At 39.7% G+C, this 25,763-nt stretch overlaps 1 protein-coding gene across 1 annotated transcript; it reads left to right on the forward strand.

The window, feature by feature from the left end:
- The first annotated feature begins 87 nt into the window (after positions 1-87).
- On the forward strand, positions 88-24,920 carry LOC138007660 (synphilin-1-like). Its single transcript, XM_068854697.1, has 14 exons — positions 88-194; positions 3,749-3,868; positions 4,529-4,673; positions 4,817-5,179; positions 7,715-7,915; positions 8,380-8,548; positions 9,332-9,612; positions 10,587-10,652; positions 11,008-11,147; positions 11,839-12,030; positions 13,086-13,222; positions 20,828-21,576; positions 22,460-22,527; positions 24,749-24,920. Exons 2-14 carry the CDS (start codon positions 3,783-3,785, stop codon positions 24,771-24,773), a joined length of 2,622 nt encoding a protein of 873 aa, XP_068710798.1. The 5' UTR covers positions 88-194; positions 3,749-3,782; the 3' UTR covers positions 24,774-24,920.
- Positions 24,921-25,763: the final 843 nt, after the last annotated feature.

Genomic DNA, 25,763 nt, shown 5'->3' on the forward strand with positions numbered 1-25,763 from the left:
ATGTGGAGGGGAAAATGAGGATTTAGTAAGGACCCGTGAATGACGTGCGTGTAAATTCTCTCAACATCTCACTCTTGTTTGATCCTTCCACGTTTCGTTGACTCGTCGGTCTTCCGTTGTTGTCCAAGTGTAAATTTATTCTTAGTAGTTCGTTCACATTGGAAGCTCTCACATTGATATCTCCATCCTTTAAGGTACTGTAACTACACTTTAATTACTTGTGAGTCGAAAAGCTAGATCTCAAACGATAAAGCTTGTGTAAATATTGAACGACAATGTCAACAATAATTCTGTACGCACACAAAGATGTGTGACGAAGCGCCTTGCTGTGTAATATCGTTATGCTAGATGGGAAACTAACGTTATATAAACGCGTCTTAAATTGATGAGGAATTGTACTTTCCCGTTGTCTATATGATGAAAAAATTCGTGCGAGTATTTTTAACCGTTCGTCAAAACCGGATTGTGTGACTTGACCTTCGATCGCTGTTCCTCTTTAATTTAAAATCCGTTTTCCCACAACTGTTTTTCTTGAACATGTTTGTTCATTTCTAAAACCTAACTTTTATACACATCATGGTTCAGCGTGGGTTTCAAGAATTTAAGGCAGGCTCTCCAAAAAAAATCCATATGATCCTCAAAAATTACGCTCTTCGAAAACGCAGCGCTAACTTTTCGAGTACGTAGTTACTCGGTTATCAGAAACACCGGTCTTATCAATGATTCTAATTTTTCATAAACAAACTTCGAGTCGTTTATTTTGTGGTTATATCTTGAAATTTGTTTACGAAACAATTGAGAAATTAAATGTACGAACTCCCGGTGATTTTATTTGCTTAAGCACTTATCGTACAATATTTTTTGTTATACCTCCCACTCAAATACGTTTTCTGATTGGAGGAGAACGTGTCACGTGTCATTGGTCAAAACACCATGACGCCCTACAGAGGGCGAACAAAACTTCATGACGCCCTAGGGCAACAAAAACTTGAACTTTCGACTCACACGTGATCAGGTCGTGCACCTTTGAAACGGCGGCAAATCTGTATGCCAGCCGACGTCAAGCAAATAATTTTTATCTGTGTATTGTTCTATTTTGAGTTGGGAGGTATAACAAAACACTTAATGACTGGCTCCTCGGGAAACAGTGGGTTTTGTTTCCCCTCGACCTCAATGTTTCCCTCGGCTTCGCCTCGCGGAACATTGAGGGTCTCGGGAAACAAAACTCACTGTTTCCCTTGGGGCCAGTCATTAAGTGCTTAATATTGGATAGCCATCAGGCAAGTCTGAGATGATGATAATAATAATAATAATAATAATAATAATAATAATAATAATAATAATAATAAATCCTGACTCAAAAGTCACATTGATAGTTAGCATCGAAATTTAAACCTTGAGACGCAGAAAATATGTTTAAATTTTATCTGTATTCATGGACCTTCTAAACTACTGCTATTATATACTCAACAGAATATTGTGTTTCTGATTGGCCAATGATGAATGCATGAATAGGTTATCAAGTGCAAAAGACATTATAGAGTGCAATATGCAAGTTGCTATGGAAACAAAGTGATGGAGTGATTTTGTTGAGTATATAATAAATAAAAATCGTAGGAACTTGCTCATGCATTTTGTGATGTATGGTCACTTTTGATGTTTTGAAAGTTCTCAAATTGCATTTGCCTATTAAGAACTTTCAAAGCATCACTCGTGACCATAAAATCACGAAATGCACTCACGTTCATACCATTTCCTATATTTATTCAGTTCACAGTTAGAAATGGTAATCACATGTGGAATAAAGGTGCTCCAGTGAAGTGTTTCAAAGACCGACAAAATTGCAGGAGCCCAGTGCAATTTGTAGCCTTTAAAAATTCTACAAGTGCTTATTTATTCCAAATTGCACAAAAAAAAATTATGTGATTACTTAATATATGCATTGAAAAATAGGTATCATAATTAAGCAGAAGTGACACATACATAGAGCGGTTTTTAAATGACTGTCAAAAGTAATGATGCAATTGCAATAGCCCTTATCGTTAGTTATCAGCAGTTTTGCCACATGAACAAGGCTAAGGGGTCATTTTGTATCGAATTGACCCTTAAGCCTCCTTTGCATGTAGTTTCAATCAAAAGAAATTGTGCCTGCAGGCTCTTTCTCCAATAAGGTCTGTTGCAATTGCAATTGCTATACATAGTGATTGCTTTTAAAGTCTCAAGCCACTTTATTAACCAATGAAAACCAAAACCAATCGTGACTTGCACACGCAATTTTGTCCATGATTTTTTCCTGCTGTGGTCAGTTTAAGTCATTACTTTGTTAGTTATTTTATGACACGCTATTGAAAACCACTTTAGAGTGAGTTTCAATTGAGTGTCATAAAACCAAAACCAAAGTAATTACTTTGGCCAGTCAAAAAGGACGGAGACCACCCAGTAAACCAATCAAAACTTGAAGAAATTACATGTAGCCGACACAAAGCACGGGAAAATGTGCATGCGCGAGCGATGATTGGTTTTGGTTTCACTTCTGATTGGTTGAAAAAATGGCACTAGAACTTTGAACCAATCACTGAGTGAAGTAATCATAAACCAAAGCAATTCTCTAATTACTTTTGACATTCAATTGAAAACCACTCTATCAAGCAATCACACTGTGAATTCCTTTGATCATTGACCAATCGTGATGCTTGGTTTGGTACCTTTTTTGCACTGAATTACCTCTTCTCTGCTCTGTGTTACCCAAAAACTGTGTTAAATGGAGTTTATATTACAACTAATGGGCTGCACTTTTCTTCCTGGCGCCAGTTACTGGCATGTTTTGTTGCAATGCAACTAGCATAGAATGGGTGATGCTACCGTAATAGTTATTTCAGATTCAAATTTTTGTACCTTGCATCGGTTCCATCACAATGCTTCTTCATCTTTGTGATGTAGAAAAGTTACCATGGCAACAGGAAAACCCTGCAAAAACACCCCATATTTTGGCTTTAGCTGCTCATATCTCAAAAACGAACTCAGTGAGCCCCGTTTTTTATTTCTGAAATGCAATCAGCATGCCAGATGCAGAGCCACCTTAGGTAATTGAACATTTAAGGTAGCTCTGAATCCGCTCCACAGAATTTTTTTAACTCTGCAGAAAGTTTCATCTTGGCCTGCTGATCACTTTTGTGTAATAAAAAATTGGGGTCACCGAGTTCATTTTTCAGATATGAACAACTAAAACCAAAATGTAGGGGGTTTGCAAGGCTTTCCTGTTGCCATGGTAACTTGTTACGTCACAAAAATGATGGCATCTTGTTCAGCAATAATTGATGTTTTACATGGCACCATAACATTGCTGTTACGTGATAAAGTGCTGTAGTGTCAACCCTTCTAATAACAAGGTCTCTTGAATGTGTTGAAACTGGTTTGAACCACTTTAAGTTTATTGTTAAGCCTACATACCTCAGTGGAAGTTATTTGGTGGGATCATACATTGTGCCCTGAACAAGTGAAAAGTAAGTACTGAAACCAAATTTTGTGGTTTGCATATTGGGCAAGGAGGGATGAAAACATACCTGCTATTTTTACAGCATTTTATAAATATATTGTTGGCTTTGTTCTAGCCATTAATTTATCATGTTGAAGGTTGAACAATTTCTCAAGGTAGTAGTATTTTTTATTGCAGAGCTAAGAGAAAATGATCATTAAATACAGATTTCGTTCAACTAGACATGAATTTACTTTTGTCATGAATCAACAGCTGGGATGAAGGAGGCAGCAAATTTGTGGGACTGATGTTCAAGTCATACAAAGCAAACAAAAATGCAACATTCAATAAGAACAACAGAGATTTGCTTGCATCTGACAGCACTTCACACAGGTACATACACCCTTGACACAGCTGAAGGGCTTCAGTGATTTAATTTGTACCATTTAAAGTTGATTATAATAAATGCATTCATTGTTGTCACTGTTGGGGTGAAGGGGCCTCCATATGTTTGGAAAATCATACATTGAAGACAAAAGGGACATCTGCAGAGTATAAACACTTAACAAGCCAATCTGATCACAAGTGTTAAAAGGAAAGGAAAGGAACTCTATTTAAGTGTCTAGTCAATCTAGCGCTGGAGCACTAATTGGGGAAACTGTAAACTGAAATTAATAATGAAAGCAAATCAAGTCAAATGTTATGTAATTTTCTAGACAGTAGAACAGTCCAATAATGGTTGATTACGCAGGCTACAGAGTCCAAGAATTAAACTGTTTATTTTCAGCTGATAACGTAACAAAACAAAGATAGTCGGGCAGGAAGAAAAAGGAAAAGTATACTGAAGCACTAATGTTTGCGTTTGTCAGTGGTAAATTTTAAAAGGCGAGAAAAGAGGCAAACCACAATCATTTATTATTTAATGTGTACATATTAGGGATATGAAAGGCATCTGTCATTGGCTCATTTCTTACTGGAGTTAAGGTGTCTACTTTTCTGCATAATTGAAAATTATAAAATGTATTGACATATATATATATTTTTTTACTGCAGAACTGGAAAGCAAAAAAATCTTATCCTGACAAATATTTTAGAAGAGACTAATTCAGTTATTGATGAACCAAGGAGCTTTGAACAAGATGACCAGTACCTAGATGAGTGTTTGAAAGCATTGGACCGAAATCCACAGGACTTTCAGGTGTAATAATCTTATACTCAATGCTTTATCCCTTCTCCTCACCGTTAATATAGCCCTTGGTGCTCGCAGGCTAAAACCATCTCCAGCATGAAGCACTTGAAGATAAACAATAAAAATGTCATTATTATTTTTCATTTTTTTAGGATGGGGACATTGATTTAGAAGAATATGATTTTGATGATTACAACTCCATTGCTAGCACAGCATCTCTTCTCAACATTCATGCAGAGTCAGCACTAGACGAAAACCATTTTACTGCAAGTAGTCATGCACCACTTCCAAGCAGTGACAACACAGCATTGTGGAGATCTCAGCCAAAACATACACAGGCAAAACAAGCAGATAAATCACAGGCTCAACTCAAAGAGCAGCTTTTAAGAATTTCCAAGGTACAGGCATCCATTTCAAAAGTAAGGGACTGGAGTGAAGCAAATGGAAACTTGAACAAAGATGACTGGAAAGATGTTTTACTTGAAGCTGCCTACCAAGGAGACTTAAAAAGACTGGTAAATAATTTAAATGATTTCAGCGCTTTTGATTTAAGGTATTTGGTACTTTCTATGATTTTTTTTTGTTCTGGGCATGTTGTTCTAAGCTTGTTTGAAGACTTAAAGGCCGTTTACATGACAGAAAAATTTGGATCCGGACCCGTCAAAAATGCGGTACGGACCCATAACTTTTGTAAGGGAACACTGGAATTTCTACAGGGCCATAGGCACCTATGGCCCTGCAGAAACTCCATTGTTTCTTTACAAACGTTATGGGTCTGTACCGCTTTCTTGACGGGTCCAGACCCAAATTTTTCTGTCGTGTAAACGGCCTTTTAGCAAGCTAATGCCCAGCACTGTGAAATTAAGGCTATGCTCACTTAAGGGATACTGGGCCTGATTGCAATCACATATGTAACACCGATGCTCATTTCTTCTGTACTCTGCCCAACAAGGGATTTCATGACCCTGTATGACTTTGGCAATGAATAACAAATTCTGTGACTTAATAATAACCAGTGGACTGACTCAGAACAGTTGTCTAAACTGACAGGTTGATTGATTGATTGATTGATTGATTCTAATGGAAGGATCAGATGACTTGCTGTCTAATTGACTGTCTGATGAATTGAACTGCACACCGGTAGCTCAGTTGGTGCACACAGGTGGCTCAGTTGGTTGAGCATCGGGCTGCCACCTGGGAGGTTGTGGGTTTGAACCCCAGCCGGATTAACACTCAGGATCTTAAAATAACTGAGGAGAAAGTGCTGCCTTTGTAATTTCATCTGTAAATGGTTCGACTTTTGAGTCTTCTTAGATAAGGACTATAAACCGTAGGCCCCATCTCACAAATATTTTCCATGTTCATAAGTTCCCTGTGGCCTGTGGGACGTTAAAGAACCCAGACACTATTCATTAAGTGAAGGGGATGGAGTCCCCAGTGTTGTGGCTGTTGTTTGTAAGTGTACAGGGCTGTCACTAAGATTTTAAGTTGCCAGGTATAGAAAAAAAGTAGGCGGGGAACCATTTTCAAGAGACACTCCCCACTCTCTCCTCCCCACTCCAAAATGGTACCTGCAAAATTTATCGGTAATTACTCAAAATAAATAATTCAATATTTCACTTAACAGTCTCATGTACATGAATGAATTCTCAGGGAAGAAAGCAACTTTAAAGAGAGAACTACGATGAATCATCTCAGAATGAGACGTCAAATTTGTTGCAGTGGTTAGTTTTTTCTTTTGCTTGTTGAAAACTGGCGAAATGCTTCAGGCGTTCTCTCTGGAACTGTGGAGGGAAAGCCTCTTTGAATCCGCAGTCCTTGATTTTTTTTTTTTTTTGGCATGGTTTCTTCCCAATCATAATAATTTGAACATAACCATGATACGTAATGTATCTCCAGAACATTCCGTGCCGAGATTTTTCGCGCCGCTCTGACTAGGGACTTTACGATCTACGATGCGGTCGTCAATGAGAACGCCACGATACGACGATATCATTGGTTAAAAGAGGAAAAGTAATCGTGCTGCACGTGCGCACGCATTTTAGCAAATATTCGTGCGGTACTCTGCACAACAACAACGTGAAATCACCAAATTTGAGGTTTTGACGACAACGCAAGCGCACAAATGTGAATCTGTAATTCTCTATTTTTACTCTGAAACTGCTTGTGCCAATTTATTTTTAGAACACTTCGCCCACATTGTACGACGCGAACGAAATGGCCTAACCGTGAGAAACTGACGATAGTGCAAAGTTATGTTTTGAGGTGACGTTTTCGTCGATGTCGCCGTCGTAGATCGTAAAGTCCCTACTGTTAGCCCGCGAACGCGGACGCATTACAGTGAAATATACATGTACGTCTGCAGTGCAAAATGACACTTCTGTTTTTCTTGAGCGCTCAGCGCAGTGCATTTCTGCCCGATACAAATAGGAAAGGAAGAAACAAGAGTCTGAATGATCTTGTATTGGCTACTTACACGTGTAAATGGGAAGATATTGGGGTCTACATTCCTTTGACTCGATTAACTTGAGGCTGCACTCGTAAAAAAAGGTCTCGAGTTTCTTCTGCCTCAATTCTTTACATATTGAAATTGACAACTGAGAATTTTCGCGTGCGTCTACTTTGACGCTGACATTTCATGCAACGGAAACCTCTCAAAAGTCCTTAAACTTTTTGTGGATGAATTCAAACTGACATTTATAGAAATGCAGAGGTTTCGCGTGTTCCAGAAATTTCAAGTTTACTCATTCTCAATGTAGACTTTCTCAAAGCTATTTTAGGTTCTATTTTAAAGTAGCCGGGGAGTCATGCTCCTCTTTTCCCCTGGGAAATCCCCGGCCCCCGGCCCTTAATGACAGCCCCGCACAGTGTATGGGTAGGTGGATATAGCTGGTCCACATCAGCTGAATAGCTGCCAAAACATCAACCTGCTCAAACAAATAAATAACAAACAAACTTCCCAACTCATAACCTTGGCCACTGATTAATTGATTAACTTAATAATTGATAGCCTAATTAATTGATTGATTGAGAAACTGATTGTTTGACAGCAAGAAGCATACAGTAAGCTGGGTGGTACTAGTGAATTGGCTGTCAGAATTACAGATGCATTTGCCAACACGGCATTTCATAAGGCGGCTGAAGCTGGAAGTGTATCCACCCTTCAGTGGCTGGTCGGCCATTTGCCAAATGATTGTTTGAGAAATATAACAAATGGCGAAAACCTTACTCCTTTGGCTGTTGCAGTGAAGGTAAGCCTAACCTGGAAGTATCTGTACGACTGCATTTCTTTACTTAAACCAATTTGCCACTGCTTTCTTGATAGTGGTATGATGCCTTGCATTAAGCGAGCGCACTTAAATCCCTGAGCTGGATCACTAGTGAGCAATGCCTGCTGCAGAAAAAATGCTCCCACCAGCTGTCATGACAGTTGCACAATTCTTGAGACAACAAATAAATACAGGTGTAGGACAATTTAGTACCATTCAGACGGGGTTGTTCGAAGCATCATGGTTAGCGTTAAATACCATGGAAACCTATAGGTTTTAATACCTCTTTAGCAATGGTTAGGAATAACCAGGCTTTGAGCAACCGGCCACAGAGCAATATAATATGAAATGAAAAATTGGAGTTTATGGAGACCTCATTGAAACCCAATAACTTTCAAGCAGGTGAACAAGTTTTTATCTCTTATTTTTTGTTCTTGTTTAATTAGCATGGCAGTGTTCGATGTGTAGAGTGGCTTCTAGAAAAAACATCTGCTTCCAATGAAATGACAAGCAATGCTAGTAGATCTGCACTGATACATGCAGCCATACAGAATGGACATGAGGAGTGTCTTAGATGTCTCTTAGCTTACACAAGAGATAACTGTTTGGAACTTGGTAAGACAAAGCTAGTGGGGAACCAGGACTTTTTCAAACATTGTTATTCTTGGATCGGGAAGATTTCAGACAATTAATGAACTTTAATGCTTTGATTGTCACAACGGTGTTCTCAGTAATGACACCAAACTTTGCTCCACCTAGAGAGATGATAAGTGTCCTTTCATACGAGGGTGTGTAGTTCTCCACGGATACCCCTGTTCCCTTCCTGCCAAGTTTAAAGGTGGTGCCTAGGTGTTCTTTCATATAATTCTGCTTCCGCCTTGCCACCTTTTGAGCAGTTCGTCAAAGGTTCTAGCAAACATGCAACTCATTCTCGTTCCCAGAGGCCGCGATTCTTTCGGTCAGCACCAAGAATAACGACCTCTGGCAACCTCTGGCTGGTTCCGAACAAGGAAGTCCGCGAATCACGGACTTCCGGTTCGTCTGAGCAATCTCAGAAAGTTGAAACAATTAGTAGCTGTTAGCGGTTACCAAAATAGACCTCCAGAGAGACTGCACGTGTTTCAGAACCAGCCAGAGGTTAGCCACATGACGTTATTCTTGGTGCTGACCGAAAGAATCGCGGCCTCTGGGGACGAGAATACAGGCAATTCAGAAAAAACGTAATACATCGTTATACATTGCCTTTGGAACCTGTAGTTTTGACTACATGTAACGATAACTAAAACATTTTTAATCTGCCAACAGTAATAACCACTTTTGCAATCTGATGGCTTGCATTGCAGCCTTGAAGTGTCCAGTTTAATCAGTGGCTAAATACAACTTTGTCTCTTTTGCCAGATGTCACAGACTTATCAGGCGTGACTCTAGCGCATATTGCAGCCAGGGAAGGTCATATGACTTGTCTCCAAGCCCTTGTCGATCACAATATTGACGTGACCTCTGAAGATAGAGATGGCCGATCTCCCGCAGATTATGCATATACAGCCGGTCAAACCAGTTGTGGCCGGTATTTAGTTATGGAAGAATCCTGCTGGTTACTTTCCGTGCGTGTAGCAAAGTTGCACAGAGAGCTTAAAGAATGCAAAGACGAAAATAAAGAACTCAGACAAAAGCTTGAGGCACGTATTCAGGGAGAAAATTATTTCAATTTTATTATTAGTGTTATTATCGTTGTTCTTCTTAGATAAGATGTTGTAAATTTTCTGTGATAGTAGGCTGCAACCAGTGGCCTTAAGTATTCATAGGTGCGGTTCACTTTAAACAATGATCCACAACTTTCCTGACTCTTCTTGCAGTTTCTAATATAGTGCCAACCCTTCTCAGACATTCGGCTATCTCCCCACATGATTCTGATATGTTTCTAGTCTAGTCTGCGCCACTCGAAATCTCTCGCGGTCGGTCCGCAACAACAGAACTGCCAGCTGCAAAGGCTATGGGAGTCGAGTTACTAGTAGCCTTGTCCCGGTAGTAGGTCATCACATTCAAGCTCTAACAGCGTTTATAATGATGTTTCTATGTCACATTTCATCACAAAAAGCAGCGACTGAAAAAGAACGACCTCAGAATTAGTTTCCAGGTAAAAGAAGGAAAATCTAAAGATATTTGTACAAGGCGATAAAAATGCGTAAAGGGACAAGTATTAGTTCTTTCCTTTCTCTTCCAACTCGAATTTGGAAATGACTGTGAAACGTCCTTTCGAAACGTCTCTTCTTATCGCAACTTTTTGTCGCTTTCTACATCTACATGTTCCAGCACTTGGCAACGTCCCTTTTTGACTTATGGCTGTTTCTGCTGGCTGGAGAGAATAGGACGGCCACAACGCCAGGGACTCCATCCCCTACTCTTCTCGAATAGTGTATGGGTTCATTAACGGCCCACAGGGAACTTATGAGCCGAATGAAGGATATTTGTGAGACGGGGACTACGGCTTATAGTCCCTATCCGCGAAGACTTGAATGTCTAAACATTTGCAGACGACACTTAAGATCCTGAGTGTTGGTCCGGCTGCGAGCTTCGATTTCGCAACCTCCCGCATAACAGCCCGATGCTCAACCAACTAGCATTTCTTTTCTTTCATATTTTTGAACAACAGGCCCTTGAAAGTCGAGCGAGGTCTGGTATGCTGCCAGACAGACCGGAAGTCGTCGGTGGAGATCAGGTAAAAATTTGCCGTGGATTATTTTTTCTTTAAACAGTAGTTGAAAGAGCGGTTTCAACTTCTCAGAACAATGCCTGAATCAGAGATCGTTCGTGCTCTGGCAAAGGGTGAGGACAGATAATTAGCCAAACGACCAGTTTAATAGACAGAACTCGACAAGAGCTCATCAGCAAATTAAAAGCCCTGTTTTGCTTTGATTTACTTTAGGAAAGATCTTTTTTTTTTGCGGTTGAACAAGGTTAGAACTTGATGTTTCCTCAGTAAGTCATTCCGTTGCATCATAGAAATATAAAGTTTAAAATTTTAAGTTGAACAAGTTTTACGAATGCGACCTTTGTTTGTGCCTTTTCTTCAGAGTGACACTAGTGGTAACGGAGAATCGAAATCTTTTGACGACAGACTGGGTACTAAAATATCAGATATGCGGCATAGCGATACAATTCGGGCCAGCGGTTCACCAGATGGAGAGAGCCTCAATGGTTTCATTTCTGAACGGTGAGCAGATTAAACATTTGATTACCCCGGAAGTATTTTGAAACTCGAAAAGAGGGCCAAAAAGGCAATCTATAGGCTTCGGTGTGCTAACTCTGTTATCCTTGAAAATTCTTCGAAAGCTCTCATAAGTCCTTGAACTTCTTACATCTTTCAATAGGCCATTTTCGAAATATTAAATATTCAGCTTGATATCGAGGCAGTGAGGGCAAAAACAATAGAAACACGTTGGAATGAATGTGAAAAATTATTTACATATCATCCACTTTCCTTTGTCTTTGTCCTCACTGCCTCACTATCAAGCTGAATTTTAATATATCGAGAAAGGCCTATTTGGGAGAGAAGAAAGTAAATATTTTTAAAATTTGACCACCACCCCGAAACTCTGCAAATCAACTGAAAGGGAGCGTTAGCGGGTCAAAAGCGACTCTAAATTTCAGTCATGCCCAAATTGGCCATCAGTTGTATTTTCTTTTGCATGCTACAAGGACTTCAAAATTTCCTGTTTATATATTAGTAAGTTCTTCTTGGCCAAACTGCTTGTGAAGGCCCGTTTAAAGTTACGTAACATTTAATCCACGAAAGGATAAAAAGCAAATATGGGCCTTTGCTTGAAATCATCCCTGCAAAAGGTTGCAATTTCTTGTAGGAGCATTGAAAACGACGTACAGTCACGTTTAATTTTTGGTATTAGATCTCTCCATCAGTCTTATGTGAATGAGTCACACCATAAACCGCTGCTCAGCAAAACCACAAGCCAGTTCGAAGCGTCGAAGCAGCGAAAAAGACTGGACACTAGAGAAAGCGTCGACTCCATTGGCTCAAATGTATCTTCTCCTATGTCTGATTCAAGTGCAGACAACGCATCGATGCAGTTGATCATGGCGTAAGTCAAACCCTCTGAGTGGTATTGCATAACTTTCTTTCTTGTCTTAGTTAATAGGGGCTTTGAGATCTACGACGGTGACGTCGACTAAAGCGTCACCTCAAAATATAACTTTGCTCGATCATGTTAAAGTCTTTGGCGATTATTCCATTTCGTTCACCTCCTATAATGTGGGCGAAGTATCCTAAAAATAAATTGGGTACGCGCGTTTTCAGGGTAAAATGAGAAATGAAAGGTTGGCATTTGTATACTCAAGTTGTCGTTAAAACCTCAGATTTGATGATTTCACGTCGTTCTTACGGAGAGCTCTGCATGTGCAGAGCGATTGCCTTTCCTCTTAACCAGTGATATTCTTGTTTTGTGGTGTTGTCGTTTGCCGTAACCATCGGCGTCTCTTAAACTCTTGAATAGCGCGAGTAAATGTAACGGCTAACCTTGTTCCCAGAGTTTTTCCCTCGAGATTTCGGTTTCTATCACCCTTAGCCGCCGTCTTGCCCAGGAAAACTTGCCAGCGACAAAGGCCCGATTCACATGGCACCGGACGAATTTTCTTCCGGTTGAACAATTTGACCGGCCATTTTGTCCGCACGGAACCGTGCATTATTTTCGCTCCGTTCACACGGAACTGACGAACCGGATTAAAGTTTAACCGTTGTCAGTAGTTTTACAGAGCGCTACTTTACGAAATCCAAAATGGCGTCAAGAAAGAGAAAGGCTAACGATAGTAGCTGAGTTACCACGCATCCATGCAACCACTCCTTTGGCGTGCAAGAATTTAGACGGCCAAGATGTTCACTAAAATCAGCAAAGTAATTTCCTTCGTTTTAATTTTGTCTAAGGATGCGCACCCTTTTTGCAGATTTTACCTTCCCTTCATTGTGGGGTACCCTTCGTCGGTAATAAGAGTCCGGGAACTAGGGCGATCCTTTAGTACAATCCATTTTCGTTTTTGAGATTGTGCTATTGGTAGTTTTTGTTCAGCTTTTTATAGGCACAATAATTGCCAGTGCTTCACGAGGATGAAAATTTTTTAAATTACGTATCATTTATTACAGGAAACAAATAGCAGCTAATACTCGCAGACTCGTTATGTCCAAGCATGCGCAAAAGGTAGAGGAAGCACCGCTGATTAGAACAAGGCTAAATCCTGATGCGAGTATTGGTGTGTTTGCGGATGAGTCTTTTGAAAAAGGTAACCTGTGTTTTTTACAGTTTTTACTCTGCAATATGTGGATGTAGTATTTTTTATGCCACTTTTCTCGTCGACACTGAGTTATATCGTGCTGTTGCTCTCGAAGCGAGATGCTCGTGTTGATCGCCATAATGGTCTCAAGTCGGCCTTACGGGTGGATTTATAGATTTCTTGCAGATCACCCAGTAGGGATTTTTTAGCAATATATTTTTTCACTTTTGTAGCCCATGACTGGAACTTACATTCCACTTAACTCTCTTGTAAGCTGTCTTTTACACATACCGTACGTGGTTTTGAGAAGTGGTGTGTTTTTTGCAAACGTTGGCTGTGGAACACTTGTATATTTTAGGTGCTATCTTTTTTCCCATGTAATCCATCTGAGCGTTAGCATTAGACATTGTCGGAAACGAGACAAGTTGTCTGCGTATAATTTTCCAACAATAAATCAACTTTGTTCTCGCAAAGATATTCGGAACTTGTTGACGAAAAGGTCACCTCAAAATATGACTTTACACTATCGTTTGCCTTTCACGATTAGCCCCTCTCGTTCACGTCGTACAATGATAGTGAAGTATCCTAAAAAGAAGTTGTCGTCAAAACCTCAAATTTCCAATTAAAGTGATTTCACGTCGTTATTATGCAGACTACCACAAAAATATGTGCTAAGATGCGTTTCGCACGTGCAGCAACGTGCAGCACGATCATTTTTTCCTTGTTTAACCAATGATATTAGGTGCGGTTACACGGGGCACTTTTACCGTGGTAAATTGCCTTTTTACCACGGGAAACTGTATTTAGTAGTGTGACCGACGCTTCCCGAGGTAAATTTCCCGTGTTAAATATCCATGGATACGTCAAAAAGATCAGTGGAAGCGCCCATGACATTTAACGTGGGAAGTTGGAAGGGTGTTTTGATGCCCGAGGTACAAGAGCCAATCGCTATGCTGATGAAGTTGTGATTAAATTTCCCGCCAATGAATTGCGTGAGATTTCGTTTTACCTCGGTAATCTTCGTAACGTGTGACCCCTAGTTAACACGGTATACTAAAACCCAAGTGTGAGGCACCGTGGGATAATTTACCATGGGAAATGGCATTTACCATGGTAAGTGTAACCGCACCTATTATTGCATTTTTATCGCGTTGTCCTTTCCCCCACTGTCGTCGTTTCTTAAGAGCCATTTTCCCAGAAAATCGAAAATCGCAAGACACTCGTGAAAAAATCGAATTTTTTTTTCTTTTGCCAAAACATCCCTTTTAGTATCCTAATTCAAGAAAAAATAGTTTTGGGTTCAAGCGATTCATTGTACGGGAGAAATTACTAAAAGTTTGAAAAATCGATTTTTTGCTGGTTTTTCGTACTCAAAACAACAGAATTCCGACCGCAACTTCGAGAACGCATAAGAAACAATCCCTAACATCAAAACTTCAGCCGAGAATTATTACATACTTACTCTTTAATTTTATGAAAGAAAATTTGAAGAAAGAAGTTTTTAACAATTACAATCGACAAGTTTAAAAGGTCAAATTTGTATCTCTGGAAATGTTAATAAATGAAGGCGAACTTTAACTGTTGTAAAAGCCCTCTGGTATATGCCGCTTCCTTGTAAAACCCATATAGAATAAAACCTTGGCTATTGAACTAAGTTACTGGAAAGTTTTAGCTCTGGGAATCCAATACAGTTCTCACACTAAAGTAAGCAATTTGAGTATCTGAGTAAATAAAACGTATGCAAATTAGACGGCCCGCTGAATGAATTCATATTTTTAACGCAAAGTTTTGTTGAACGAACAACTTACCATTGCTTGTTGTGAGAGAAGTTAAATCCATCTCTTAATCTGTTTGTGGCAACTCATCCATAACTGATTTCGACCAAAATGTGTCCAGCAACTTCAGCGCTTGAGCTATCTAAACACTTCCCGCGCAGCGCTTATTACGCGTCATCAGACGCTTCTGTAATAATGAAACCCGATTATGTTTTGGTCCGAAAATAACATACAATGATGAAAATTAACCACTGCTCAAAGCACACAGTTAACAAGGTGAGTATTACTCTTATTGAGCGATTAAATCAGATACTAGACGGGATAACAAGATCATATGACGCATAATTTAACAAACGCGCAGAGATTGGTCACGCTAGCTTGCCACATACGACTGTACGTACTATACTTTGTACACATTGTAAACAGATTAAGAAACAATTACAGCTGTCCCAATGAAAAAATGTACAACCCTACGTCTGTTTATAGATCATCAGTGTAGAAATATTCGACTCTGGGAACAATATGAATATAACATTTCCAGGTCAAATGCTCCTGGAATAAAATTCATATATTGTCACGAAGTGTTTCGCAACTTACTATTGCACGTTCCTCTACGATTTCATTTTAATTGAATTATTCCCGTCTAGTATTACGAAATACTACCCTGCTCACAGACGTTTTTTCTGTTTTGGGAATTTGGTGCGCGCACAAGATAAGCGATTGCCCGTGAGAGAGGGCGGAACGCGCTTTTTTTATACGTGCATCTAAAAATGAAGAGAGTCTGTGAACAGGCTAGTAAAGTACACAAAGTGCAGAGTTCTGCCTAAACGGTGTTCTCACTTCTCCTCAGAGGCTGCTTCCAGAAGTGAATCATTCACCATTTGTTCTCGCCGAAATAACTAAGTCAAGAAAAAATCTATTTTGTTCATTGTTTTGCTTTCTTTGCTTATTTTTGAAGTTTGTTTATGTTTAAAAGAGCGTTCCTTTTCGGAGAGTGAGATCATTTCTTGTTTGTCAGGCTGAGTCCTTGTTACAAATCAGTCAGTTACCTTTCAGTTCGTGACTATTTGCACGTTATAAATGTCTCTCCCCGCTCTAACAAATCAATGACACCTTATCTTATAAATGTGAAGAGGTATTCTAGCCTGCATAACAGGTGCTTTATGAGCCAAGCGAGGCGAACGCGGCATTTGCTCAAAGCGCGAAACGAGTTCGAAGCGCGAGACGAGGGATAAAGAAAGCTAAAGCTTTATTTTTTCCTCCTCTCGTCGCGTTTCGCGCCTCGCGCAAAATGCCGCTTTCGCCTAGCCTAGCTCATAAAGCAGGGGCACCCTGTGAAATATCTGTTCGGAGAAGCAAACATTGCCTAGGATTTTCTATAGCTTGAGGAAGGCTAAAAATTTCTAGATGACCGTTCCATTCATGTACACAATTTTCGAAGCTTATGTAATAAATTCCCTCCGATTTTCTGAAGTTCATTTTTCCCATTTCACTCCCCAGGTTAGGTTGTTTTTCGTAGAGAAAGGAAGCCTAAAATTTTCGGAATCGAAAATGCCATGCAGAAAGGAACCGAAAAACTATCACTTTCAGAAAACTTTGAATTGCTGCTAAAATGTTCGGGAAAATAACACTGAAGCCCTCGTAACTTCGAAAAGACTCAAGTTACCCTAGGATGCCCGAACAAATGTAAATTTCTTAGCGCCACTTAGAAAACTTTCCTAGAGATCTAAAAGTACTCTGGATAGCGTAAAAAGTCTTTTCAAAGTAATTCGGGGGGAAACCGTCCTTGGGTGCCCCTGATAAAGCGCCTGTTATGCAGGCTGGAGGTATTTCTGCAAGTTCTCTGAGTTAACCAAAGATAACTTTGTTTTTCTTCACTAAACAACATTTCTAGAGGTCTCTAGAGAAAGCGTTACGCGCGAGAATGTGGAATTTTATAGCACTCCACATCGCGTATTCAGCCCTGCGGAGTGGTTCTCTTTTTCTCCCTCTCGCGGCGTGAATTGGTCAAATTTAACTCAAAGATTATTATTAGCCTCAATAGGCTTTTCAACAATTTTGAGGAGGTCTCGAAGGTTTCAAGGATGCGATAAGCACACTCAAGTTTGAAGTTGTGTTGTGAACAAGCTCTAAATGAAACTGAGAATTTCTAGTTACCTGGCTAGGGATCCTGGTTTCGGAGGAAAAATGATAAAAAACAAATCCGAAACAAAACTATAGCAAGCTATAAAGTTGAATTTTATGCTTTTTTATTTTGCTGTAGGGATTGTTGCAAGGTGGTAAATTCGGGAATAACGAACTTATTAAGGAAACATTTGTGTTTGAAATATTTTGGGAAATATTATACCTTCACTCTGAATCAAAAACTGTGATGAATGTCTTTTACAACAAGTCAGCATATGCATGTGTCTGGACCAATACAAATATATAAATCAAATTAAGCAAGAAGGTCTGTTCTGTGAAAATTGTATGTATTTTTTACCAACAAAACAAAGACCGAAAACAGAAGCTATTGAGTATTTCGTGACAGTTTGCTAACGTGACCTTGGCATATGTAACCGATTCGTGGGTCAGTAGAAGTCATAAGACCTTGTGGTGGCTTGAAATCTTAACTAAACAAATTCAAAATCGAAGTCAACGGTTTCGAATGCATTTTAATTCTGCTTTTTTCCCCTGAAGAAAACTATTTTACCATTGTGGTAACGGAGTTTCATCAAGCGATGACAGTTTCAGTTCGAAGTTGCGATCTCAATGATTTCGCTGCGGCAATGTGGCTGAACAAACGTTTTTCAGTCGTCATATAAAAAGTTATTTACGGCTCTCACCAACACAGCTGAAAGCTAGAAATAACACTTTCACTGTAAAAACATATTACTAGCAACAGTAAGTAGTCCTTTTGCACTAAACTTTTGTTTAGTATGAATTCCTTCAGCGGGCCGTCTAATTTGCATACATTTTATTAAATGAAATTCTCAAATTGCTTACTCCAGTGTCAGGGCTGTATTTAATTCCCAGAGCTAAGACTTTCCCTTAATTTACTTCAATAGCCAAGGCTTTATTCTATATGGGTTTTACTAAGAAGCGGCATATACCAGAGGGCTTTTTCAACAGTTAAAGTTCGCTTTCATTTTCTAACATTTCAAGAGACACAAATATGTCCTTTTAAACTTGTCGATTGTAAATGTAAAAAACTTATTTCTTCAAATTTTCTTTTAGGGCTTCAAAGATTAAGAACGAAATAATATTCGCCTGAAGTTTCGATGTTAGGGATTGTTTCTTATGCGTTCACCGTTTTCTCGAAATTGAGGTCGGATTCTGTTGTTTTTAAGCGCGAAAAACCAGCCATAAATCGATTTTTCAAACTTTTTGTTATTTCTCCCGTACAATGAATCGCTTGAACCCAAAACTATTTTTTCTTGAATTAGGTCACTAAAAGGGATGTTTTGGCAAAAGAAAAAAAAAATCGATTTTTTTACGAGTGTCTTGCGATTTTCGATTTTCTCGGAAAATGGCTCTTAAACTCCCAATTTCGGCGCGGGCACGGAGCACGATTGTTGAGAAAATATGGTAATCTTATCGACAACGATATTCGTCATCACAGCGTTCAAAACGTTGTGACCACTGTAATGACGAATATCGTTGTCGATAAGAGTACAGACAACGCTCTACTACATTCGATTTGTTTTTTGTCACAATATTCAACGCCAAAGAAAATGTTTATTTCAGAGTTTGACCAACATCATGACAAAAAGAAAGAGCAAGTGTTGTACGTAACTTTTTCGTAATCTGATTGCTTCATTTTCCAAAACGAGCGTTCCTGATTGGCTATTACAATTACGTGACATATTGACGGATTTGACGCGAGCAGCGTTGTCTTGACCCTTACAGACAACGGCAAATTAACCAATCAGTTTGCGAGATTACAAGGAATTGTGGCAAAAACCAAAATTTCTCAGTTACAGACAACGCTGAAACACGTTCGATTTGTTAATTTCGGTTATGACGTCATCATACGACCGTCTGTCCGTATTTTCACATTTTCAAGTCGCATTGCCTGAACGCGCTTTTTTTGGCGGGAAGTTGCCGGGCCAGCGAACAGCATTTGACAGTGTGTTTAAGTAAAACAAGCATAAGTTTTGGAGACAACCATAAACAAGGGAAGTATTTCATTAATGTGTCGTTGAATGGGAAAAGAAGAAAAGAGAGAGAGAGAAAAGAAAAAACAGTAAGTAGGCAACGAGTAAGCGATACTCAACATGAAAGAGAGCGGCAAAGAGCACGCCGGGAAAAAACAGGCGAAATATCAGTGACAAACAACGAGAGAGACAGAGAGCAAGAAAGAGCCCGCGAATAAAGAGATGAAAGTATATTGCGAACGAGCAGCGGAAGAAAGAGAGAACACAAGCAGGACAAAACAGGCCGAATAATGCTGACAGAAAAAAAAAACAGCGGAAAGAGCACGAGAAAAAAGACTAATTTATAGCATTGAGCAGGCTGGAGTGGTCGTATAGTAAGAAGTCAGTAGTCAGAAAAATGTCTGAAAACAAAAACGTCAATAAATGATAACTGAAGAGCTCCGCTCTTACGCTTGCCTAAATATATACATATGCGCTTGCACGTAAATCAACTCAGCTCGAAGCTCTATTAAACAAACTTACTTGATGCAGTATGATTGACATATTCTCATAAGAAAACGGCTCTTACGCTTGCCTAAATATATACATATGCGCTTGCACGTAAATCAACTCAGCTCGAAGCTCTATTAAACAAACTTACTTGATGCAGTATGATTGACATATTCTCTTAAGAAAACCGCTCTTACGCTTGCCTAAATATATACATATGCGCTTGCACGTAAATCAACTCAGCTCGAAGCTCTATTAAACAAACTTACTTGATGCAGTATGATTGACATATTCTCATAAGAAAACCGCTCTTACGCTTGCCTAAATATATACATATGCGCTTGCACGTAAATCAACTCAGCTCGAAGCTCTATTAAACAAACTTACTTGATGCAGTATGATTGACATATTCTCATAAGAAAACCGCTCTTACGCTTGCCTAAATATATACATATGCGCTTGCACGTAAATCAACTCAGCTCGAAGCTCTATTAAACAAACTTACTTGATGGCAGTATGATTGACATATTCTCATAAGAAAACCAATCAAATGACCCTTTCATGACTAACCATTATCTTAGTACGACATGCGCTAATATATTGCCATTCGCCGTGACATCGAGTTAAACGCACTGCAAAAGGCTGAAAATAGACTGCACGATCAACAATAAAATGGAACATTTCCAACTTATGATAGAAATGACAAGGAGAGAGTTTTTCTCTGTCCTATATTGTAGGCCGATTTCCATTACTGATAAGTTATCAGTAATGGAAATCCACCTACAATATAGGACAGAGAAAAACTCTCTCCTTGTCACTTCTATACCTAGGTCTTACCGCTCAGGCCGTGGTTGCTCAAAGTATGATTAGCGCTAACCAGCGTTAAATACCATGGAAACCTATAGGGTTTGGTACCTCTTAACCAACGGTTAGCGCTAACCATCCTCCGAGCAACTGGCCCCAGATGGATTATATGGGAATAAAGACATGTATTTTCAACTTGACCAACCATTGTGAAATGTTTTGATTACGTCACAGGTGCATAACTTAACTTTTCAATTAACTCATTAAGAAAAAGCAATCCGCTAAAAGTGACTAGGTCTGGAAAAACGATCATCAAACCAGAGGTCTAAGTTGTTCTCTCCTTTAGTCGTTGACTCCCGATCACATTTTTATGAAAGCATCGAGCCGTATTGTGTTCTGTGTTTTAACAGGTTCCAGTCCTCCGATCGTTCAACCTGACACATCAACTTCCCCATCTTCATCTCGCTCCCAATCTCCACTTCAGACAAATAATTCGAGAAAAGACTCGAACAAACTAAAACGAAGTAATGCGACAGCAAGCACATACGAAAAGAGAACCGCCAACGATGGCAGAGCCGGAACGCTTTTCAGAATCAGGCGCAAAACACCTGCTATCAGCTCCGATAGCACGATAAGTTCCGATAGTGACAGTGAACTCAATATGCAGCGGAGTAACGGACCGCGATCTCGCCGAGGATACACAGCTTCCCATCGAACGAAAGAGGACAGCGATGGAAATTTAAAAGTTCAACGCCAAAATGTAGCAGAAAACGCCTTTAGCGAAAAGAAAAAAACTAACAAAACTGTTTCCTGGAAGGAAACTCCAACTAAGAGTGCGCAAACGGATCAAAGAAAAGATATCTTTAATGAAAAACCTCGTGTACCGCCAAAGCCACCGGTAAGGACCGTGTCACGTGACAGTCGGGCGGTGAGGGCAGGATCGCGTCGTGATGGTGCTAAATGGACATATATGCCGGAAACAATGATATCGCGAGACCGCAAACCTCAGACGGTAAGGATGTCTGAAAGTGGGCGTGAAAGAACAGTGCTGCCTGACACTGGTCTGTCCGTTCATAGACTCATTCCTAAAAACTCTCTCCGAGATGGATTGGATATTTCTGTGACTACGCCCGTTAAACGGCCCGTCATAATAATTGAGGTAATTAAATCCACTATATGGTAATTTAGGTTAATTTAAAACAGTAGAGTGTCATTGTGAGGTATTTTTCCTTCACTCGGAAGGATACCCGCTCATCAATCATGATGCAGTTTGTCAGTTTTTGGGTATACTTGATTGCAAACCGAGGAGTAATTCGAAATCCACAGCAAACCTTTCCCAAGAGACTTTCCCAAGTAAAGGGACCTCAGATTATATTCGTAACTGGGGTGTTATCGCGCCGGTAAAGGCGGTTATTTTCTCTGTGCATGAAATGATAAGATGTGTTTGAATTGCGAAGTAGTTATCAAGGAATGATCTTCACACTTAGGTCGACAAATTTCCAAAAAAGAAACCTTAAGTTGACGGGAATAGAGCCAATGAGCTGTACCGGTGAGTTTTTCCACCCACCGAGATAAAAGCCCGTTTCTGTTGAGAAAAAATTCAATTTGTTTTTCACATGAAAACACTGAGTAAAAGCAAACAATAGGATATACTTTGCGAGTAGTACATTAAAGCTAGTAAAGTTGCCTTCGATAATGTTGGGTTTCGGAAAAATTAAAGAATAATCAGTTTAGAAATAATTGCGCTACTTTATCGGGTAACGGTGACTTTTCCATTGCTTACCAGGGTCTATGTTTAAGTTGACCGATACTTTAACAACGTCTTCACTCAATTTCATTAACTCAAACTCAACAACATTCTGTGACGTCATGCCTTTTTTTTTCCACCACATCTCTGGGTCACAATGTTATCTCCAGGACTTTCTGTAACCTTGGGTGCAAAGACTGAAAAAGAAAGTTCACAAGTTTAAAATACTGTAAACCAAATGCCTCTTGTTCCGAAAGAAAAGACAATCGGAATCCCTGTGTGTTTTTTTAAACAGGAAAACTCAAACTCTGGAAGTCAGTTACAATATTCCTTGGGTGATTATCAGCAAGATGACAGACCATGGTATGATCTTTAACACGTTTCACTGTACATGTTTCAAACGAAACAAGGGAGAAGAAACGAATTTTAATATAAAATTGATTGGATCTTAAATTTGAGGTCAAGCGTCTAAGCTTTAGATTTATACCTTCACCAAATTTAACTGTTTTGCCTTCCCCTGTCATGTCAAAAGCACTGCTCTATGTATTAAAAAAATTAATGTAACAGCGATTTTTTTAATCCCAAAAAGATCACTTGTCGAGCTCTTAAATCTGGTTTTCACTAGTGACGCAAGCATTTTCATTAGTGTCCTTTTATTGTAATTTTATTAGATTTTATTTAGTATGAGGTAGCGTCTCGCATGGGTCACATGTCCGTTGGCGCTAACCCCTATGGCCTCTCTCTCTAATATTTATTTATTTATTTATTTATTTATTTATTCATTTATTCGTTTATGGCCAATAAAGCTGAAAGAAACTAAGAAACTAACAAGCTTTGAAGTTCAAAAGCAAGCGCGATCATAACAGCTCTCATTTTACCGCGAAAAGGGCCTCAACGCCAACGTCGGTCCCAGGGTCTTCTCTCTTCCTCCCTCGAGAAAGTACCCTGGTTGCGGCTGGTCATGTGTCTGCTAGATTTTCGCAGATTCCAGAAAAATATGTAAATGGACGGGCACTAAACCTCACTAAACTCATCAACTGAGCTCAACAGAAGGGAATGGATATTAAGCAGCTCAAACAAAGTAATTATCTTTAGTATCCTGTTGAAAGCACTGTCAATACATCTTTCCTTAGACGCAACGCTTTCATACAAATTACTTGTTTTACTTTTAGAATCACATCTGTATCACCTAAAGGCAGCACAACTTGAAGTCTACTCGAATTTGGAAGAGAAAAACAATCTGTTTCGCCCTCGCCTAGATAGAGCTGAATAAAGGCGAGGACTCACCCTCCGTGCGCATTTCATTTGTACTCATAGGCACGTGACCAGCCGGAACCAGGGTACTTTGGTACTTTCTCGAGGGAAGAAGAGAGAGGACCCTGGGAGCGAGGTTATTCTTTCGCTTCAGTGTGCTTGCGTTCGGCTTATGTCGTGTGAAAACGAAACACGGCTTAAGCGGCGGCTACACGAGTGATTCTTGTCTCGCGCCGGTGATGCGATTTTTTTCAGATTTTGTCGCGTCGCCTGCGCGGCAGGGTGGCTACACTTGGGACAAATTTTGGCGACAAATTGAAGGCCGCGCGAATCCTATACTTTAAGAGACCAGGGCACTATAAACAGAGATTGCTACTTTAATTTCATTGGCTAAATAGTCTTTAGTCGCGTCGCAAGCGCGGGCAAAAAGTTGCAGGGTGGCTACACGGTCAACTATCTCTGTGATTTTGTCGCGAAAGTTTCAACTCTGGCGACTTTTTTCTTGCGATTTTTTCACCCGTCGTGTCGCCAGTTCAAGGGTGGCTACACGTGCGATTTTTATCCCGCGCTGGCGACGCGACAAAGTTTGAAAAAATCGCATCACCAGCGCGAGCAAAAAATCGCTCGTGTAGCCGCGGCTTTAAGCGCAAGGAAGTTTGCTACGTCTGGCCAGTTACATCACCCGTTCCAGATTCCCCGCTTCCGAGTATTTGAACAAAATGGCGGAGGTCTTCGTTGATTTTGATGCTCATGTCGACGTTCGTTTTCAGTTAGCATATGCTAATTTTGCTTCCGCTTGTGCTTGCGTCGCTAGTAAAAACCAGGCTTGTTGTTCAAAAGCCGATTAACGCTATTCCCAGATACTGTTCAACCCTGATATTCGGCAAAACTTTACATTAGAAGAAGCCAACCTTGAAAAACAAAAAAAAGCAAAACAAACTTTCGCCAGAAAGTTGAAAACGTGAAACCAAATTTTACGCTAATCCTGGATTAAGTTAATCGGTTTCGAACAACCGAGCCCAGAAATGCTCCTAATTACGTACATGCATGCCAAATTTCAAAAACATCATCACCGAAGTGTCCCCGTCAAGTGTTAAGGGACACTTACAAAAACGGCATTTATTGCTTACATTTCAGAGGATGTTGAAGTAGAGAGGAAGAACTTGCATCTAATTGGCGTCACTTCTTTTTAGTCAGATCGATCTCCAAGCTGTTTTTTTGTTTGTTGCCTAAAGCCTAATGTATCTACAGTGATCACGGAATCTCTGTCATTGCATTGGATTTAAGACCTGTTTCTCTTCTGACTATTTTGTTTTGATTTCTTTGTTAGGTATGAGACAGACGACTTTGATTGAGCTTCATTGACATGAACTCGACGATGAATGGAAAAAGAACTAGGTGCTTCGTTCTTGTTCGTTTTTGATTGCTTCTAAACTTTCCTTTTTAAGCCTTCTTAGCCTTATCTTTTCCAGCCTATTTAAAGTTGCTGTTAGTGAGCACAAAAAATAGAAGAGATTGACTTGTGGAGGTACGCGGCGCCCTCTCAGCATCTCTCAAAGTTTTCCCGATCAATCGCTACATATTCTCCGCGTCAGTATGTGATAGCCGAAAAAGTGCAACGAAGACTGGGCAGAGCAGATGAGTCGCACCGTTTATCCTTTCCAGTTCAACTTGCCTGGATGACTCGCAACCTCTACACTCCCTTGTAAATATCACAGCAAAATTAACTTATTGAAGTTAAGTATTTTTGTTGTAAATAAAACAGAATTTATCTCAAATGCAAGATTTAAGCCTTAGTAGTTTTGTTAGATACATAAGACGTCGCTTTAAACCTCACTTAGGGACCGGTCATTATTTATGTAGAGGGGGGAGTGGGAGAAAAATGTTGGGCATGTCAAATTTTCTGTGCGGCTCCCCCATTAGGGTATGCAAATAGCAAGTGACCCCCCTTATCTATCAATTATTTCAGCCATGATCCCCCCCCCCTCTCTCACTACCTCGCATCTACTGGCTAGATGCTTATAAGGCCAGTGCTAATTGAAAACTTGCTATCAGATACAATTATTAGATGATTTTTGATAACCTTCGACTAACCTCTTAAATTACAAAATCAGTGTATCGTCTTGACCAGAAATTTTGCCAAGGATCCTTGAAGCTGCAAGACCGCACATGACTGAATGTGCATTTGAAGAGTACTTATTCAAAGAAAGAAAAAAGAGATGGAAAACAAAAATCGAAATGGAGAAAATAGAACAAAAGTTAATTGTCTTTTGAGTAGCGATAATGATGCTTGCTATGGTAAATACTTGAACTCTCAATCAAGTGTCCTTCATTTTGATGTTTCC

The sequence above is a fragment of the Montipora foliosa genome, chromosome 6, assembly GCF_036669935.1.
Source record: "Montipora foliosa isolate CH-2021 chromosome 6, ASM3666993v2, whole genome shotgun sequence".
NCBI lineage: Eukaryota > Metazoa > Cnidaria > Anthozoa > Scleractinia > Acroporidae > Montipora > Montipora foliosa.

Bases quoted from the DNA above. Each gene is read 5' to 3' on its own strand.
- LOC138007660 (XM_068854697.1), top strand. From the start codon at position 3,783: ATGTTCAAGTCATACAAAGCAAACAAAAATGCAACATTCAATAAGAAC. The intron at 12,031-13,085 runs GTAAGTCAAACC...CATTTATTACAG, and splicing joins TCGATGCAGTTGATCATGGC to GAAACAAATAGCAGCTAATA. The intron at 13,223-20,827 runs GTAACCTGTGTT...GTGTTTTAACAG, and splicing joins GGATGAGTCTTTTGAAAAAG to GTTCCAGTCCTCCGATCGTT.